The sequence below is a fragment of the Colobus angolensis genome, unplaced genomic scaffold (genome assembly GCF_000951035.1).
Source record: "Colobus angolensis palliatus isolate OR3802 unplaced genomic scaffold, Cang.pa_1.0 Scaffold28, whole genome shotgun sequence".
NCBI classification, from domain to species: domain Eukaryota; kingdom Metazoa; phylum Chordata; class Mammalia; order Primates; family Cercopithecidae; genus Colobus; species Colobus angolensis.
In genome coordinates, this window is record NW_012116043.1 from 1396128 (window position 1) to 1415431 (window position 19304).

The 19304-nt window shown below is 38.7% G+C and overlaps 1 protein-coding gene across 1 annotated transcript in view; it reads right to left on the reverse strand.

The window, feature by feature from the left end:
• Positions 1-13293: 13293 nt before the first annotated feature.
• Positions 13294-19304, reverse strand: part of LOC105516376 — a 65001-nt gene continuing 58990 nt past the window's right edge. The window contains 2 exon segments of the mRNA XM_011948572.1: positions 13294-13332; positions 16245-16352. Of these exon segments, the coding sequence (XP_011803962.1) occupies positions 13294-13332; positions 16245-16352 (147 nt within the window).

The window sequence follows — 19304 nt, forward strand, 5'->3', positions numbered from 1 at the left end:
GTACCAGAAAATATGCCTTTTCATATATAATTCCATGCTTTCCTCTAATAATAATAATGATAATAATAATCTATTTAATAATAACTACGAATTCTATATAGGAAAATTGATATACAGTCATTTTAATAACTGATTAAAAGATAAGAATGACAGTCTAGAAACTACAGACCCAAGATCCAAGCCTGGAATCACGCCGTACATCTTGAAATGGGCATATGCAATTAAAAATCCCTCAGCAGGCAGTTCAGCCACGGAGGAAGAAACATATTTTGGTCTTGAAATTGGCTTTCGGCTTCCCCAGCACTTATAATCCGATCTCTGCCAGCGGAGATGAATAATGACCCTCCTCAACCTATTTACAGCGGATGGAGAAGAATGATGATAACACACATTGATTTTCCTTCTCCTCCTTCTTGTTGCAAGAGACTTGAGAAAAGATGATCTCGTTTATCTTGAGCTCTGCTGTGCAGGGGATGAGGTAAATAAGCATTTCCAAGGAGAAAGAGGAGCGGCCACTAAGGTTCCAAATCAGTGAATGCGTTTGTGGGAGGGTTTCCAGCTCTAGGTCTCTGGGGAAGTTTAAGAATTTTCAACAAACAAAATGATGTTTAAAAGAAACATCTCATGCGTGTTCTGAAAACTGGACAAAATGCATAGAAAATATGTTTTGTGTGGCTTGGAGCTTGTTTAATCTACTATTAGCCAAGAAAAGATCCTCTACGTGTTTTCTCCAGGGCTTGTTTGTAGTCAACTTTAGTGAGTGTAATTATGCAATGAAAGGCACCCATGTTATGTGCATAGGTGGGAGAGTTCTGACTCTTGCCACCTCCTCTGTGCAGGCTTTTGTCTCTCCAGGGTGCCCCTCCTGGGTCACATAGCCCCCTACTCCTCTGGAATCCTTTTCTTCTCCCCTACTCTTCTTCTCCATCTCACTGTGGATTGCAAACTGCCACACTTCTGAGGCCCTCTTCTGAAGGTCGTCATGCAGAGAAGGGGGTTGGAGGGGCGGGCTGACATTTTCCCAATTTCTCAGCCCACGGCCTTACCTGAGTTGATACCTGGCAAATATCTGTGGGATGAATGTGTGACCAAAAGGCTGTGGCTTCGAGGGAGGGAAGGCAAGGCCAATTTAAGAGGAAGGGGATTAGTTGAGGTGGCTCATATCTGTAATCCCAGCATTTTGGGAGGTCAAGATAGGAGGATTGCTTGTGGCCAGGAGTTCGAGACCAGACTGGACAACATAGCAAGACTCCATCTCTACCAAAATATATATTTACAGTTGGATGTGGTAACCTGGGCCTGTGGTCCTAGCTACTCAGAAAACTGAGGCAGGAGGATAGCTTGAGCACAGGAGATCAGGGCTGCAGTGAGCTGTGATTGTGCCACTGTACTCCAGCCTGGGCAACAGAAGGAGACCCTGTTTCAAAAATAAATAGGTAAACAAATAAGAGGAAAGTGTCCTCGGTAAGATCCTTGCTGGGAGAATTGCAATTCCTACTTCAAGTGTCAGAGCTCCAGGGTGTAGATGCCAAGGTTTGACCTTTCTCACTATTTTGTACAGAGATCTCAGCAGTGAGAAAGGAACCAGCAGGTGCGGGAGGAGGGAGAGCCTAAGGGTCTGGAGTGGAGTCTGCCCTGTGTGGGGAGACACTAGGCCACTGGAACAGATTTCTGCTGGACTAAGGGATTGTGGCTTGAGCCCCACCGCACTTCAGAACCCAGGGAGGGGGCAGGAGAGAGCCACGATCCCTTTCTGTTCCTTACCCCACATCTTGTCCTTCTCCCTCCTTCACCCCGCCCCATGCCCCCAAGCAGGCTGAGCCATGCCTGGCTGCCAGGTCTCTGGGCAGAGCCTTGAGGCCCCTGCTGTGTGTCTGGGAGGCCAGAAGCCCTTCCATGGCCAGGAAAGAAGCTGGGTCCAGATAGTCTGCCGCTGCGGAAAGGGAGGTCACTCTGAGTCCCCAAGCTTTGACAAAGCTTGACAAAGCTATTCTAATATGTGCATTTATTGTTATAATTTTCCTTTCAAATATGGCTTAATATGGCTTTAGCTGCCTTTTTTTGCTTGTTTGTTTGATTTTTTTTAGAGACAGAGTGTCTCACCCAAGCTGGACTGCAGTGGCACGATCTTGGCTCACTGCAACCTCAGCCTCCTGGGTTCAAGTGGTTTTCTGACCTCAGCCTCCCTAGTGGCTGGGATTACAGGTGTGAACCACTATTCCCGGCTAACTTTTGTATTTTTAGTAGGGACAACATTTCACCATGTTGACCAGGTTGGTCTTGAACTCTTGACCTCAAGTGATCCACCCGCCTAAGCCTCCCAAAGTGCTGGGATTACAGGTGTAAGCCACTGTGCCTGGCCTAGCTGTCTTTGATATATAGTATTTTCATAATTACTCAGATGAAAGGCTTTCATAATTTACAGCATGATTTCTTTGGCATGCTCTATTTAGAAGATGATTTCTTTAGGTCTGTCTATTTAGGGGTGGTGCAGTTGCCATCATCATCATCCAAGTTTCATTCCACAGTGAGAAGAGAAGATACTCTATGACTTCAATTCTTTGAACGGCTTACAATGGGCTGGGTGGTAAAGCTTGTGGTCAATTTGGGTACTTATTCCATGTTCCGTGATTGTTGGCTGCTGCGTTCTAAGTATGCCATTTGGACTGAGCCTGTATTTCTGAGGTGCAAAACTCCTAGATTCCTAAACATTTTATGCCAGAGTTCTATCAGTTAAGAGAGGTTTGTTAAAATCTCCCACTATGATTGTCTGCTTCTTATATTTCTTCCTTTGGTTCTGTCAGATTTTTGCTTTCCACTTTTATATGCTGTTTAGACTTGCTTTCTCGTAATATCATTGTATACTTTGAAGCAGTTTTGCTGTAAAATCTGTTACAAGAATGCCAGCCTACTTTTGTTTCTTGTCTGAATAATGCTTGCCTGGACTTTTACTTTTATTCTTCTATATTTTAAATATGAAGAAATGTACATTTTATCTTGCTTGACAAAGCTTGAATTTTTACTAGATGCTGGTTAATTTACATGTGATGATTTTAGTGATATGTTTGCGTTCAGGATTGTTTCTGTTTGCTGCATTCATTTTTCCCTCCTCTTGAATCCTTGCATTAACAGATTATTGTGATTGAGCATCCTCCATTAGCATGTTATTATTCAGTTACCTTGGAGACTGTGGCATGCATCTTTGATTCATAATTCATAATAATTAAATATAAATTAATGCTTTCATCATAACCTTAAAAGTGTTAACAATTTAAGACACTTTAATTCAATCCATTTGTTCTGTGTTTTGATTTGTTGGATTCACGTTTTTAAATTCTATGTACATTTTGAAACTCACAAGATGTTATTGTTATTATGATTGATTTATGCAGTTTAGACTTATCACAGATTTTTAAAAAATCTATGTTCATTATTCCTCTCTTCATTTCTATTTATCTGTCTGAAATGGTTTTCCTACCCCTCAAACTAACTGATGTGGTTTGGATACTTTGGATATTTATCCCTCTACATCTCGTGTTGAAATGTAATCCCCAGTGTTGGAGGTAGGCCTGGTGGGCGGGGCTGGGATCATGTGAATGAATCCCTCCTGAGTGGCCTAGCACCATCTCCTTGGTGATGAGTGAGGTGGCTGTTTAGGAGTGCGTGGCGCCTGCTCCCTTTTATCTTCATCCTGCTCTTGCCATGTGATGTGCTGGCTCCCTGTTGCTTCCTGAGGCCTCACCAGAAGCAGATGCCAGCACCACACTTCCTGTAAAGTCTGCAGAACCATAAGCCAATTAAACCTCTTTTCTTTATAAAGAACCCCAACCTTAGATATATCTTTATAGCAATGCAAGAACAACCTAACACACTAACAAATTGTATGGTTTTTAGTGTACATGTGGTGGCACTGAATTCTCTCAGTCTTTCTTTTATATACATTTTCATTTTGGCTTCATGTTAAACTTTTTTGGTATGTTATTTCTAGATAGAGAATTCAAAGATGACAGGCATTTTCTTTCAGCTATCTCTTTTTCTTAATTTCTACAAATTTAAGGGCACAAATGCTATTTTTTATTAAATGGTTGTTTTGCCTAGTGGTGAAGTCTGGGATTCTAGTGTGTCCATCATCTGAATAATGCACATTGTACCCATTAAATAACTTCTCATCATCCACCCCCTTCTCCCTACTCCCTGACCCTTCCAAGTCTCCAATGTGTATCATTCTACTCTCTACGTAATTTGGTTGTCTTCAGACTTAATTTTGGTTTTGTGGTGTGTGTGTGTGTGTGTGTGTGTGTCTGTGTGTCTGTATGTTTGTGTGTGCTGTTTTTGACAGGGCCTTGCTGTGTCTCTCAGGCTGGAGAGCTGTGTTGCAATCACTGCTTACTACAGCCTCTACCTCCCAGACTCAAGTGATCCTCACACCTTAGCCTTCTGAGTAGCTGGGACTACAGGCTTGTGCTCCCACATCCAGCTAATTTTTTTTTTATTCCTTTGTAAAGACAGGATCTTACAATGTTGCCCAGGTTGACCTAGAACTCATGGTCTCAAGAGATCCTCCCCCTGTCTCAGCCACCCAAAGTGCTGGCATTATAGGCGTGAGCCACCCGCTCTGCCTGGCCAATTTTGTATGCTAAGAAAGTAGCTAAAATTCTTATTATTGCCCCTTTGAATAGAATATGTGTTTTCCCCTTTATTTTTGTTTTTCATTGATTTGCACTGGTGTATCTAGGTGTTTTATTTTCCTTGTTTTCTTCTTGCACTGGGTTAGCAGAAATTCTTTAATCTATGCCTACATTTCCATTATCAAGTTTAGATATTTCTTATCCATGATTTTTTTCAAATATTTTTCTACCCTATTCTCTCTTCCTCAAAGAGTCTAGATACAAATCTGATAGGCTTTTTAAAAAAGAAATAAAACAAAATAGCTTTAGATATATAAAATTATAAAGATAATAGGGAGAGGGCCCACATGTCCCACACTGAGTTTCATTTTGTGTTAACATCTTATATTAATATGAAACATTTGTCACAACTAATGCATCAACACTAATACATTATAATTGATATGGTTTAACTGTGTCCCCACCTACATTTCATCTTGAATTATAGGTCTTATAATGCCCACATGTCATGGGAGGGACCAGTTGGAGATAATTGAATCATGGGGGCAGCTTTCTCCCTCCTGTTCTCATGATAGTGAGTTATTTCTCTTGAGATCTGATGATTTTATAAGGGGCTTCACACTGCACTTCTCCTTCCTGCTGCCATGTGAAGAAGAACATGTTTACTTCCCCTTCCACCATGACTGTAAGTTTCCTGAGGCCTCCGCAGCCATGCTGAACTGTGAGTCAATTTAACTTCTTTCCTTTATAAATTACCCAGTCTCAGGTATGTCTTTATTACCAGCATGAGAATGGACTAATACAATCATTAATTAAAATCCATACTTATTTCAGGTTAATTTTGGTTTCTTAGTTTTTCTTTAATGTCCTTTTTCTATTTCAGGATCTCATCCAGAATACCTTATTCCATCTAGTAGCCGTATCTTCTTAGGCTTCTCTATGCTATGACAGTTCCTCAAAATTTCCTTGTTTTTCGTGATTCATACAACATGTTGCCATTTCAGATTGACCTTTTTCAGTTATCAATATACATTTAACATTCATTCACATTTTCATGTTTCTGAACAGCTCAGTCATTTACATTGGTGTACAATATACCATTGTATGGATGTACCAGGTTTGTTTAATGATTTATAAAACAGTATCTCCATTACTTCGTCTGTTGAATATGAATAAATATATTAAAATATTCATATGTGAATTTGGTGTGAACATACATTTTTCTGAGACAGGGTGTTGCTCTGTTGCTCAGGCTGGAGTGCAGTGGCATGATCTCAGCTCACTGCAAACTCAGGCTCTAAGGCACAAGAAATTCTCCCACTTAAGCCTCCCAAGTAGCTGGGACTACAGGCATGCACCACCATGCCCAGTTAATTTTTGTATTTTTTTGTAGAGATGGGGTTTTGCCATGTTGCCCAGGTTGGTTTTGAACTCCTGAACTCAGTCGATCCACCTGTCTCAGGCTCCCAAAGTGCTGAGTCATGAGCCACTGAGTCTGGCCAAAAATACGTTTTTAAGTCAGTTGGATAAATACTTAGGAACATGGTAGCTAGATTATAATGATAAGACTACGTTACACTTTGTTGAGCATCTGCCAAATTTTCCTCAAAATTGGCAGTACCATTTTGTCTTCTCACCAGCAACACAAGACCATCCTAATAGTTGTATAATTGCCTTGCATCATTATTTTCATTTGCATTTCCTTAATGGTGAATGATATTGAACATCTTTTCATATACTATTTGCCACCAAAACACTGTATCTTCTTTGGTAAAGTGTCTCTTCAGGACTTTTGTCATTGTTTGATTGGACAGTTTGGGGATTATATATTTTTTTCTTCTTGTGGAGTTGCATTGTTTTTAATAATTTTAACTTTCATTTTAGATTTGGGGGTACACGTACACATTTGTTACGTGGGTATAATGTGTGACACTTAGATTTGGTTTATGAATGCTCTTGTCACCCAGCTAGTGAGCATAGTGCCCAACAGGTAGTTTTTCAGCACTTTCTCTTATTCCCCTTTCCACTTCTGGAAGTCCCCAGTTTCTATTTTTGCCATCTTTATGTCCATGATTACCTAATATTTAGCTCCCAGTTACAAGTGAGAATATGCAGTATTTGGTTGTCTGTCACAGCATTAATTCACTTAGGATGATAGCCTCAAGTTGCACCCATGTTACTGCAAAGGACACGATTTTGTTCTTTTTTATGGCTGGGTAGTATTCCATGGTGTGTATATACCACTTTTTTAAAATCCAATCTACCATTGATGTACACCTAGGTTGATTCCATGTCCTTGCTGTGATTAACATATATGCATGCCGCTAATACCACAGAATTTTGTAGAATTATTTATTTTCCCTTGGGTATATACCCAGTAATGAGATTGCTGGGTCAAATGGTAGTTCTGTTTTTAACTCTTTAAGAAATCTCCAAACTGGCCTTCCACAGTGACTGAACTAATTTACATTCCAACAAACAGTGTACAAGCATTCCCTTTTCTCTGTAGCCTCACCAGAGTCTATTTTTTTCTTTGTCTTTTTAATAACCACCATTCTGACTGGCATGAGATGGTATCTCATTGTGGTTTAGGTTTGCATTTTGCTGATGATCAGTGACATTGAGTTATATGCTTTGTGACCACTTGTATGTCTTCTTTTGAGAAGTGTCTGTTTATGTCCTTTGCTTACTTTTTTAATGGGGTTACTTGTTTTTTTGCTTGTTGACTTAACTTTCTTATAGATTCTGGATATTAGACATTCGCTGAATTAATAGTTTGTGAATATTTTCTCTCATTCTGTGAGTTGTCTGTTTACTCTGTTGATAGTTTCTTTTGCTGCACAAAAACTCTTTAGTTTAATAAGGTCCCACTTATCAATTTTTGTTTCTATTACAATTGCTTTTGAGGACTTAGTCATAAATTCTTTGTCAGTGCTGATGTCCAGAATGGTATTTCCTAGGTTTTCTTCTAGGATTTTTATAGTTTGAGGTCTTACATTTAAATTTTTAATACATCTTGAGTTATTTTTGTACATGGTGAGAGGTAGGGGTCCAGTGTTGTTCTTTGGCATATGAGTAGCCAGTTATCACACCACTATTTGTTAAACAGGGAGTCCTCCTGTTTGTTGTATGTTGGCCCCTCAATTCATTCCTACCATGGCTACCATAACCTCAGTTTTGTTCCCATCACTGTGAGATGACTAAAATCTCTGCTCACCCACTCTACATTTTATACACTTTCTATTCAGCCTCTCTGGCCTGCACCACTTACAAATCTAATAAATGTCTTAGAAAAAAAACAATAACATAAAATTCTAGGTTCACCTTAATGAAGTTGCATTCTTTCTTTCTTGACCTTTCCAGCTCTGGAAGCCTTGAGAGTTCCTTGATGTCTTTTAAAATGTCACTCTTTTGTGTTTCTGGTCAGATACTTTTGTTGTTCTCAATAGTAAAGATAGTTTAGTATAAATTGGTGCATTCTAGACAGAAATGGAAGAGCCTGCATGTCACTGTTTTTAAAAGCTTTAAAAAAAAACAGGTAGTGTTTTTGCTTGTTGGGATAAATTGGTCTGAAGCCATCTCCCTCATTTTGTTTTACTAGTGCTCGTTTTTTGCTTTAACTTATTTAACCAATTGAATATAAAAATCTAACTTAAAAACAAAATTATGTAGGACAAGAGATGAAATAATGAAGAAAGACTGTCACTCTCAGAATATTTTTTTTCTGGCTTAGGATATAAAGCTATATCACATAAAACACACATCAGCTAATTTAAAACAATTGTGTTTAATTAGCAGACAGTTATACTAAAGTGTAGGAAAATGTGTGTAAAATAATAAGTACCACATAGACCTTGTCACATTATGGAACTTGTCTTAACACTGTAATTCAGCATTTTAAAGTTTGGCATTTTACAAATTCTGTAGACTTAGCATGGTTGGCTCCTGGTATGGTCTCTTTGACCCAGTATTACAATCCAGATTATCGTCTTTCACAATCTTTTAAGCAAATTCTAACATTATTAGAAACAGTTTTCAGGGTCGCAATTGGAAAAAATTCCAAGATAAGGCAAGAAAAAACACTAGTCTTTGTAGGATGAAGATAGTTCTTTACAATGACTGAGCATCCAAATTAACTCTGAAGAACTTTAAAAAGAACTCATTCCTATGGAATTCTGATGTAGTGGGTTTAAATCGCAGGTATCTAATAAGATCACTAATATATGGGAGCCACAGGATGGACGAAAATGACATCACTGGCCAGCACTTACCCCGTTGTTGAACATCAGAATGGTTGCTTCATTCACAAAGATTTGACCAGGGGCCTTTTCTGTAAAACTACCAGGTCCTTGACTTATCGCCATAGCTGACTGAGCTAGCAGTGAAGGCATTTGGTCCAAGCGAGGTTCATCAAGTTCTGTTCTCCTGACAATTGAAGATTATATTGAAGACATCTAGGGGATTGAGACCAAGACACACAATGGATGTGCTTGGAGAAAAGGCACATGAAATCCAGACACTGGGGTCTCCCAGCTCTTCCCTTCCTGAATCTTGTTCAACATTCACTTCTCTCAATTATTTGAGCCAAAGCCTTCTAAGAAGTGTCATTTTAGTGTTAATTATCCAGAACTGTAACCAGAGAACCTAACTAAAATCTCACTACTGAAAATTAGTTTCAGAGATGCAGATACCTGATAGTCAGTCAACCCCAGACACTGAGGATTCAACAACCAAGACTGAAATAGGGTTATCAACTCATATGTGGGCACCCCTGAGCTGACAACAACCTAGACCTAATGAGTAGCAGATGGTGCTTCTGAATAAAATGGTCAATTAGCTGTTTTGAAAACAGTTCGCATTCTAATGATAATAACCTCTTTTGAGAACAGAGATTCCTCACATGATGATTTCCAACTAACTCAGCAATCTAAATCTAAATGATACTAATATTTGTAAGAATTAACGTTTATGAAGCACTTACTTAAATGTGTGCCAAGCTTTCATGCTCAAAACTTTAGACATATAATTACATTTACTCACCACCGCCATCTTACGGAAAATATCCTCCCATTTTCTGGTTTTAGAAATGAAAAACAGACAACAAACAAAAACCCTGAGACCTAAAGAGTCTACAGTCCATGGTCTCTTGGGTAGCAAGCAGCAGATCTTGGATCTGAATCCATATCTATCTGACCTGGGAATCCACACAGGCAACCTCTACTCTTCACTGCTCCCCTGTGGAAAGAGGGCCCTTCGGGCTATAACAATGTGCAGTATCATCTTCTTAGCATGTGGGCTGTCCTTCCCAAAGGAATAAAGTTGTTTTGATTCATGTCTCAGCATCCCAAAAAGTTTCTTTTATAAATCTGTGCTAATTAGTCAGAATCAAACTGTAAATGTGATACTAAAATCAATATGTATTATAGATTATGAAATGCAAACATTGTCTTAGTAAATATTTATGACATAATGCCCTAAATTGTGTTCAATATTATATTTTGATTATCATTTTTAAAATTATAATTCATATAGCAAAAGTCTAAACAGGCAACTAATCAATAGCACTTGAAAAAAGTAGGATCCTATATTGACCTTAGAAGCTTGGGGGTAAATTAGATATGCATGAGTTGCAGAAGGGATGTACTGAAACTCCTTACAAAAGAGTCACATATGAAACCCGGTTTCCAACACTGGATAAAAATCAAATCAGGAATAATTCTTCAGGGACCACATATTTTTATTCAAAAGTCAGTCTAAAAAAAAACAAAAACGAAAAACCAGCAACAACACATACACTTATTTAATTGGCATTCCAAAATAAATTGTTATTCATTATAATCCACCTGAATGAATGCAGCCTTTCTCTGGCATGTTTGTGGGATTGGACACACCATGAGTTCCCTCACGAAATACTTCATAAGATGGTAAAATCCAACAGCAACTCTAATCTAGACACATCCCTGCTGAGGCCCACTTGGTTACCCTGGAATGCATCATAGAGCCACACCCAGCCACTCTGCCCTCTACACGCTAGGCTTTGTGCAGTGTTTTAAAGCAGGTTTCACTGTGAAAGTCAACACTCAGGCCATGAGATACTGGCTCTGAGAAGCCTGTGTAATATCATAGGGAACATTTGAAAGAATCTCCTGAATTAATGCAGTGATTCTCAAGCACTAATTTTGCCTCCTCCTACCGCAGCAGAGACATTTGAAAATGTGTGGAGACATCTTTAGTTGCTAGAACTGGACAGGATGCTACTGGAGTCTAGCGAGAAGAGGTCGAGATGCTGTCAATCATTCTGCAGTGTACAGGATGGCCTCCCAGGATGACGAACCATCTGATGCAAAATGTCAATCATGTCAAGGTGGATGATATGGTTTGGCTCTGTGTCCCCACCTAAATCTCGCCTTGAATTGTGATAATCCCCACTTGTCAATGGTGGGACCAGGTGGAGATAATTGGATAATTGGGGTGCTTTCCCCATGCTGTTCTCATGACAGTGAGTGAGTCTCATGAGATCTGATAGTTTTATAAGCGTCTGGCATTTCCTCTGCTTGCACTCATTCTCTCTCCTGACACCTATAAGTAGGTGCCTTATGCCATAATTGTAAGTTTCCTGAGGCCTCCCTAGCCACGCAGAACTGTGAGTCAATTAAACCTCTTTTCTTTATAAATTACTCAGTCTCAGGGAGTTCTTCATAGCAGTGTGAGAACAGACTGATACAGTGGAGAAAACCTGTTTTAAAGGGTCCACTTCCCTACCTAATATATTTATTATTAATTACTTAAAAAATATGAAACACGGAACTGTAGTCCGGGCTGTTCTCAGAACTAAGGCTTCAGCAACGACAAGGCAGAGTCCCTGCCCTGAGATTACCTCCTAACTAGCAACATGACCTTGGGCAAGATACATGAACTCCTGAAGGTTGGTCCCTTATCTGTAGAATACTAATAATAATATCTAAAGTGTACATTTTTATTAAGGATTAAATAAGTTTATAGACAAGTTCTCTTTTGTATCGCCCCTCAAATCCCATGTCCCCTTCCCACCACCCCTTTGGAATGATTTGCAACATCTTCTCTAACGGACTCCTTTGGTTTTAGATACCTTCAGTTATCAGTAGGTTCTTGATCATGTTTGATGAAAACACACATTTTGATGTTAGTCCCATGTTGTAATATTCCTTATTCCTTGCTTTTTCACATTTGCCTTGGGAATTGCTGGTGCAAACAACAGGTGGAAAAGTTTAAGGGCAAAAGGAATACTTGCTAAATAGAAGTTTATCTGCCATCAAAAGCCATCTGTTGGTCAACAATATTGGCAGACTGGCCATAGTACAGCAGGTACTGAAGCAGGTTCTGGGAAGTACATGACCGTTATATAGACAGACAGCCCCATGGAAATAGAATTCCACAGCAACTTTGAAGCCATGTACAACTCTCAACCTAAGTTCCAAAAAATCTTCCATGATGTTTCAATTTGCAAAAGAGAAGCATAAGCAGATCCATAGAAATTAAAAACGAATAATCTCCAAATCTCTAAACTTTGTTCAATGGTGTAAAAGGATCTCTAAACTTTGTTCAGTGAAGTAAAAGTACTTATTCTGCTCTAAGGTCTAGGCAAGTCCAGAAAACTTGCCCCTTAGTATGGCAATGGGACAGCATCAAAGCCTCACAGTTGTTCAGTGCTTACAGGAAGCCTGGTGGCATGTCTCAATCCTTACAAGAGCCAAGAGAGGTGGATGCTGTAGAGATGACAATGGTGTGGCTCAGGAAGGCTGAGGAGTGGGTGCAGCCTCTGTGGTGTAGACCTCCTTAGACCTTCTTCAGCACCGAGCATAGTGCCTTGAATTATTCAATCTTTAATGTTTTCTAAAAACAAAGATATGCATAAAGACCTAATTTTACGGGGTCAGGAGTCAAGAGAGATAGTCTATTACTTTGGGTGTGTCCATTTTTAGATTACTTCATGTTTGCTTACAAAAAGCCAACTGGATTTCTAACATAAATGTGGTCTAGGCATATGTGTCCCCATTTCCCTGATGGACTTTTCCTAAGCCAATGTACAAGCTCCTCAGACTGAAAGAAATCACAGTTTTGCTGACTCTGTGTTGAGAGTAATTATTCAACATTTGATAAGAAGGCATAATAGGTTTCCCCGATTCAGGTAATAAAAGAAGTCAGGGTATCAGAAAGGATTCAGAGACTTGTTTGTGGGTGCACAATTTTCTATCCCTCATATCTCTGTATAAGAATATCAAAGTGTAAAAATGTGATTCTGCCTTGAATTTCTTCTACTCACATGGGTGAGATGAAATTTTAAATATTAATGGTTAAAGCAGCTGAGAAATGATCAACTAACTACATAGAATATAAAAAGACACCTCACTTGAAATCTGAGAAGAGAATGTAAAAATGCAATACTTGCGTTTGAGGTGTTTTTCTTACTTATAGTTTCTAAAGGTTGAGAACGTTGGGTGTGATGTGACAATTCATTTTGCACCAGCCCTGCTGTCAAGGCCTTCACCCAGATGTCTGTGTTGAGGTCCCAGACTTCAGAAAAATGAGAGAACACGTCGACCAGGATGACAGAGAGAAACCCCAAAGCCATATGTGAAACTTGATTTCTCCACTGGCCAGGCAGCAGGAGTCTGAGAGCCTTGATTTAACAGCTCACATTTGAATTTAATAAAGCCTCAAACAGCTGCAACAAAAAGTGAAAGATTTCTGAAAAGTAACACTGCTAAGTGTGGATAAATTCATTGTACTAATTAATCTTACTCTCACAGTAAAGTAATTTGATTTGAGTATCTTCCACTGAATAGGGCAACATAATGGACAGTGAAATATACAGTTTCCATTGGTAAAGATTATAAATTAAAATTTTGATTTGTGTTTGCTTTGCTTTCAACTTTTAGTATAACCCATGGAGATTAAATTGGTCGTTAGAAGGCACACTACATACAGTTTGGTACCTGAATACAATGACAAACAGACATACATTATTTTTAAAAGTTTTTCAGTATTCTGCTGCCTAATTTCTTTTTCTCTGCAAGGAAATTGCAGTTTCCAAAGCATTTGATTTTGCAATGACTTATAACTAAATAATAAACCAATCTTAGAACCTGTCTTTTAGTGAACATATGTTCTCATTCATGTTGGCAAATGTGTAAGGATGAAATGTTGGTTGTCAGGTGTACATATATTCAGCTTTAGTAGGTACTGCCTAATAATTTTCCAAAGTATTTTAGCAATGTTAATTAATATCTTGTAATGTTAATGTTATAAAGAATAATGTTTTCTCCTTTTCTACTGATTATTTGGGCTAACATATTGCCTTATATGTTACTTTTTCTTGGAAATGCGGCCTCTATGAAATGAATGTAGATGCTTTTATCCCATTGATCATTGAACTCTGTTCCTAAAGGGAGTTGATGCCCTCTGTGGCACCCTCATCTGGAGACAGACGTCCTGAGTTTTATCTATTTTCTTCTGTTATGAGTAAGCTATTTAAACTCTTTGTGTTTCAGTTTTGTCATCTGCAAAATTGGGATAATAACAGCTCCTACCTAAGGGTGCCATAGTGTGAAATAAATAACATTATATATAAAGTGATTAGAAAAGTACTAGACACAATGTAAGGGCCTGAATTACGGGTTAACGCAATAAATTATAACTGCAATAAACTGATCAGTGGAATACCATTTTATTTGCCATTTTTCTCTTGGCTGACTTGCCAAAAAGTAATAAAAGAATAAAAGAAGGTCTGCCAGCTACTTCTGGGAAATAGTTGTCTCTCTTTAAAAAGAGAGAGATGACTGGTCATGGTGGCTCCTGTCTGTAACCCCAGCACTTCGGGAGCCTGAGGCAGAAGGACTGCTTGAGATCAGGAGTTTGATACCATTCTGGGCAACACAGTGAGACCCGTGTCTCTACAGAAGAAATACTGAAATAGTTAAGGGGGCATGGTGGTACATGCCTATGGTCCCAGCTACTTGGGAAACTAAGGCAGGAAGATTGCTTGAGCCCTGGAGTTTGAGGTTGCCATGAGCTATGATTGCATCATTGCACACCCCATCCTGGGTAGGACAGCAAGACCATGTCCAGAAAAAAAGAGAGAGAGAACTGCACAACGAAAATATTTTTGTGCTGCTCTCACTATAGATTGGAAGTTTTCAGGTGTGGACATAATATCTGGAATTTCAGCAGCCACATTTGACCCTGAAGAGACAAGAATGAATAGAAAGCCAGAATCCCAAAATACCCCGATTGAAAAGGAAAGTCTGGTTTCCTGATGACGCCAGAGATCTGTGGACACAACTTGCATTGACCTGCCTTTGCATTTACTGTTAAGTACCCAGTAACCGTAACTATCATCAACCTGTTTGTTAGGTGTGCCATGTCTTGCAATCAAGGTATCCTAAGTGATATAATTCAAAAGCCAGAAGGGGTAAAGACATCCCAAGGGATGTAGGAAAGGTTTTTCAGATGTGCTGTCACTCCCCCTCCTCACTCCTGAAGAGAGGCTTCAGGAGCAAGCCCACCGTAGCATTCTATACAAATGTACAAGGTTGCAATCAGCGTCTCCTTCATTCTTCCTTCTCTCTTTCTTCCTTTGCTGGCCTCTTTTCTGCTCCTCAAGCACACCAAGCATCCTCCTTCCTTAGGACTTTTTCACTTGCTATTCCCTCTGCAGAAAGTTACTTTCCCCAGATGACCCACGCCTTTCTCACTATGTTCTTCAGGTGTTCAAACATCACCTGGGACACAGGCCTTCTCTGTGTAAACTAAATCAAGTGCAAGCACTTCCCCTCACTCTCTATTGTCCCTGCCTTGTTTTATATACATCGGCACAGTCATCACAACTGGATAATTCATTGTTTATAGCCCCTTCCACCATATTATCAACTCTCAGGAACTTTGTTATTTATTTTTCGCCATATCTCCAACATGTATAAGAGAGCCTAGTACATAGAGGGTGAACAAGAAAAATTTGTTGAATAAATTTCTTCAATAGACATGGATTAAACACCTACTAGATACCATTTTATACATAAAATACATAAAATAATTATACATTTTATGTATAAAATTATACATAAAATAATGTACTAGATCTGATGAGCTATCAGTTTTATACAGTTAATGTGAAAAGTAAAGATATCTTAAGGGAAGTGTAAAAATCATATTCTAGATATAGAATAAAACGCATTATACTACTTTAAAATGCATTCACCCTTTGAAATAAAAATATAAATAGCAAAGAATTAGTATTGATTAATGGCAGTTGGTGATTTATAAGGGCTCCCTATTATTGCAAATTCAATGCTTCACCAGCTTCTGAATTCTCAGACAGATAAGGATTAATTTCTATTGACAGAAATAGCAAAGTCTTTATTCTTGGGTATGAAAAGGAGTTTATTTTAGACTAAGATGTTTATGCATATGATTCATTTCCTAAAGCCCTGAATATTAAGACATTCTATGGTGCGCTCATAAAAACCCTGCTTTGGAATCTCACTTTGGCATTATTTGATACCTGTTTTCAGGGTCTGCACCTTTCTGGGCTTTTGACCCCAAACCTGACTGTAAGATGCTGAAGAGCAGACACTGCACCTTTACATTTCTTGCAGGCCCACAATGCATCCTCAAAGTGAACACAAGCAAAAAGTCGGCACCAGGGATGTGCTGAATCGGGAGGAGGTACTGCTCAGCGGATGAGACCTAGGCATGGAGATCAAACAAATCAAGGTGAGATTTCTTCTCTGCCTCTTACTATCTGTGTGACTTTAAGCAAGACCTTATCTCTTTAAGTGTCAATGTCCACACTGACAGAATGCATGTAAAAAAATCAATATTTATCTCCTAAATTCAATCAAATTAATAGAAAAAATAAATAGATAAATATTGTCTAAAACAAATAATACCATTCTCTAATTCTGATTTTCTCCAAATGACTATTTCATCTTCAGTTACACCCTCTGACTTCCAGAACATGGATTTTGTTCCAGAAAAATTTCCCTTTAAAGCCTGCCTCATATCACTTCTAATAGCGCTTTCTTCTCCTTTGCATTTTCTGAGTATTCTCTTAATCTGAGGTTCTCTATCAAGTTTTGTCGCCTAATTTCTATACTTTAGAACATTCTGTACTCATCCAGTGGACATTCCTATGAGCACAATTTAGAGAACTGGATATCGATGAACTTTTTTTTTCCAGCAAGTCACAGATCTATACTTAATAAGTATGATAGTGCCTTAAAAACACACAATTTTGCACACATTGACCTCAAGGCTTGACATTTGGATCCCTGTTAGAAATACATATGCTTTCTACTAATACTTTTTAAACTATCCAAGCAGATAACAACACAACCAGAAGACAAACAGCAAAATGTTTGCAAGAGAATTAGTGTAAAATGACAGGAACACTTATGCATATCTTTCTTGGTTTGCAGGCTCCTCTCTGAAGAAAAGAGTTCAAATGGCTCACGTGCCACGGAGAAGAAATCTCTACAAGTTGCAGCATAAATTAGTGTGACATGGACCTTGCAATAGAGAAGTCAATTCTTAAAATTAGAAATCAATTTCTGACCCAGGAAAATGAGTTGGAACCAGGTAGTAACCAAATATCTCTATAGAGTATTCTTTCTAAGACAGGTGGGTGAGGTTTGTAAATCTTTCAGGCTAATTAAACCAGTTAATTTAATGCAAAATACAGCTTTTTGTTTTAAGATTTTTTTTTCCATTGAGAATCTTTTAGCAGTTGGTCATTGTCTCTGAGACTTTAACATCTTTCTACTTTTATCTGCTTTATTTATAATATTTGTATACTCCCCAATATTGCTCTTTTGGGGGCAGATAAAGGGGCAGGTGAATGGCTGGGCTCGTAAGCACAAAAATGACATCCATTCTCTATCTACATTTATGTCTCTTCTATGCATTCACATCTATCTATCTATCTATCTATCTATCTATCTATCTATCTATCTATCTATCTATCTTCTATCATCTATCTATCGATTTACTTGCCTATCTCTCCTGTATCTGTCTTCTATATCTACATTCATACCTTTTCTATATTTATACCTTCATTCATATTTGTGTTTGTGCATTCTACAGATGTATCTACTTTATATATTTTACATCTGTATCTAAATCTGTATTTCTCCATCTATGTAAGTTTTTCGGTTCTCCACTTTATAAATCCTGTTATGGCCTCAGTGGTGGACAGAGCCAAAAAAGGATTTTGGAGCCAAAAAAAAAAAAACATCCTTTCAAATGTGGCTTGCTTGTAAATATAGAAATAGTGCAGTTTTGCCACTTCAAAAATTACCTGCTGGGCATTTTTTTCGCCTCTGAGGACGGAGTTTGACTGGCAGTGAAATTGATGGCTAAAGAATTTAAAATGTTTCTCATAATTCTTCTTGAGGAGAGATCTCACCTTAAATCCTGCTGAGTTGATCAGTGTGTTTGCATTATTGGTATATTAGAGTTTAAAGTTGCATCTATTGCAGCAGCTCCCTAGTATGAACTTCCTCAGAAGGGAAGTAGAAGCTGAGCTTAAAAAGAAATTCCATCACCTCGAAGTAAGGTCACATTCGAGGTGTCTTTCAATGCTACTGATGCATCAAGCCACTTGTCTATTTTCTCTCTAGCTAGAGAGAGACAGATAGGTATCTATATTCATAAATCTATCTATCATCTATCTATCTATCTATCTATCTATCTATCTATCTATCTATCATCTATCTATCCATCTACCTACCTATACATCTATCTATCTACCTACCTACCTACACATCTATCTACCTATACATCTATCTCTCTCTCTATCTACCTGCCTACCTATATACCTGTCTATGTATGTATGCATCTATCTATCTGCCTTCCTACCTATTCATCTCTCTATCTATTTACCTATCTACCTACATATCATCTATCTGTATGTCTGTCTTTCTGTCTGTCTGTCTATCTATCTACCTGCCTACCTACCAACCTATATATCTATATATCTATCTGACTAATTGAGAAACTGGGTAGGCAAAGTGGTTAATTTAAAGCATAAATTAAATCATGTTGTTCTTGTGCTTAGAAGCAACATGACTTCCCATTTTGCTTAGAATGAAATCCAAAATCTCCATCACGATGGGCCAGGCCTGTGTGACAGCTCCTGCTTCTGCTGTCCACTTCGTGCTCTTCTCCTTCGTCCATCCCTACAGCCACAATGGGTTTCTCTCTGCACATCCAGTAACAGAGAACTTTTAGTTGGCATCAGACCTCTTTGACAAGGTGACAGTTTAGCCAAAGGAATCCTGCATGAAAAGAATCTGGCCCTGCAGCAACAGGGCAAAGGTTTTTCAGCCTTCGAGAGCAGCTGGTGGAAAGGTCCTGAGGGATAAGGAGCCCAGCAGGCATTGCAATGCCTGTTGCAACCTCAGATCATTCTGCTTAGTGCTCTCCAAACACTCATCGCTATCTGAACTGATCTGGATGATTTGTTTGTTGTCTGCCCCACTCATACAAGTTCAATGAAGGAGGAGACTCTGTCTTGTCTGTGTCATTGCCCAGGACCCTCAACCTAAACTCCTGCATATGACACACTAAGTGCTCAGTGAATGTCTGGGCAATAAAGGAGCTGCGTGGTTCTTTTTTCTTTTCTTTTCTTTTCTTTTCTTT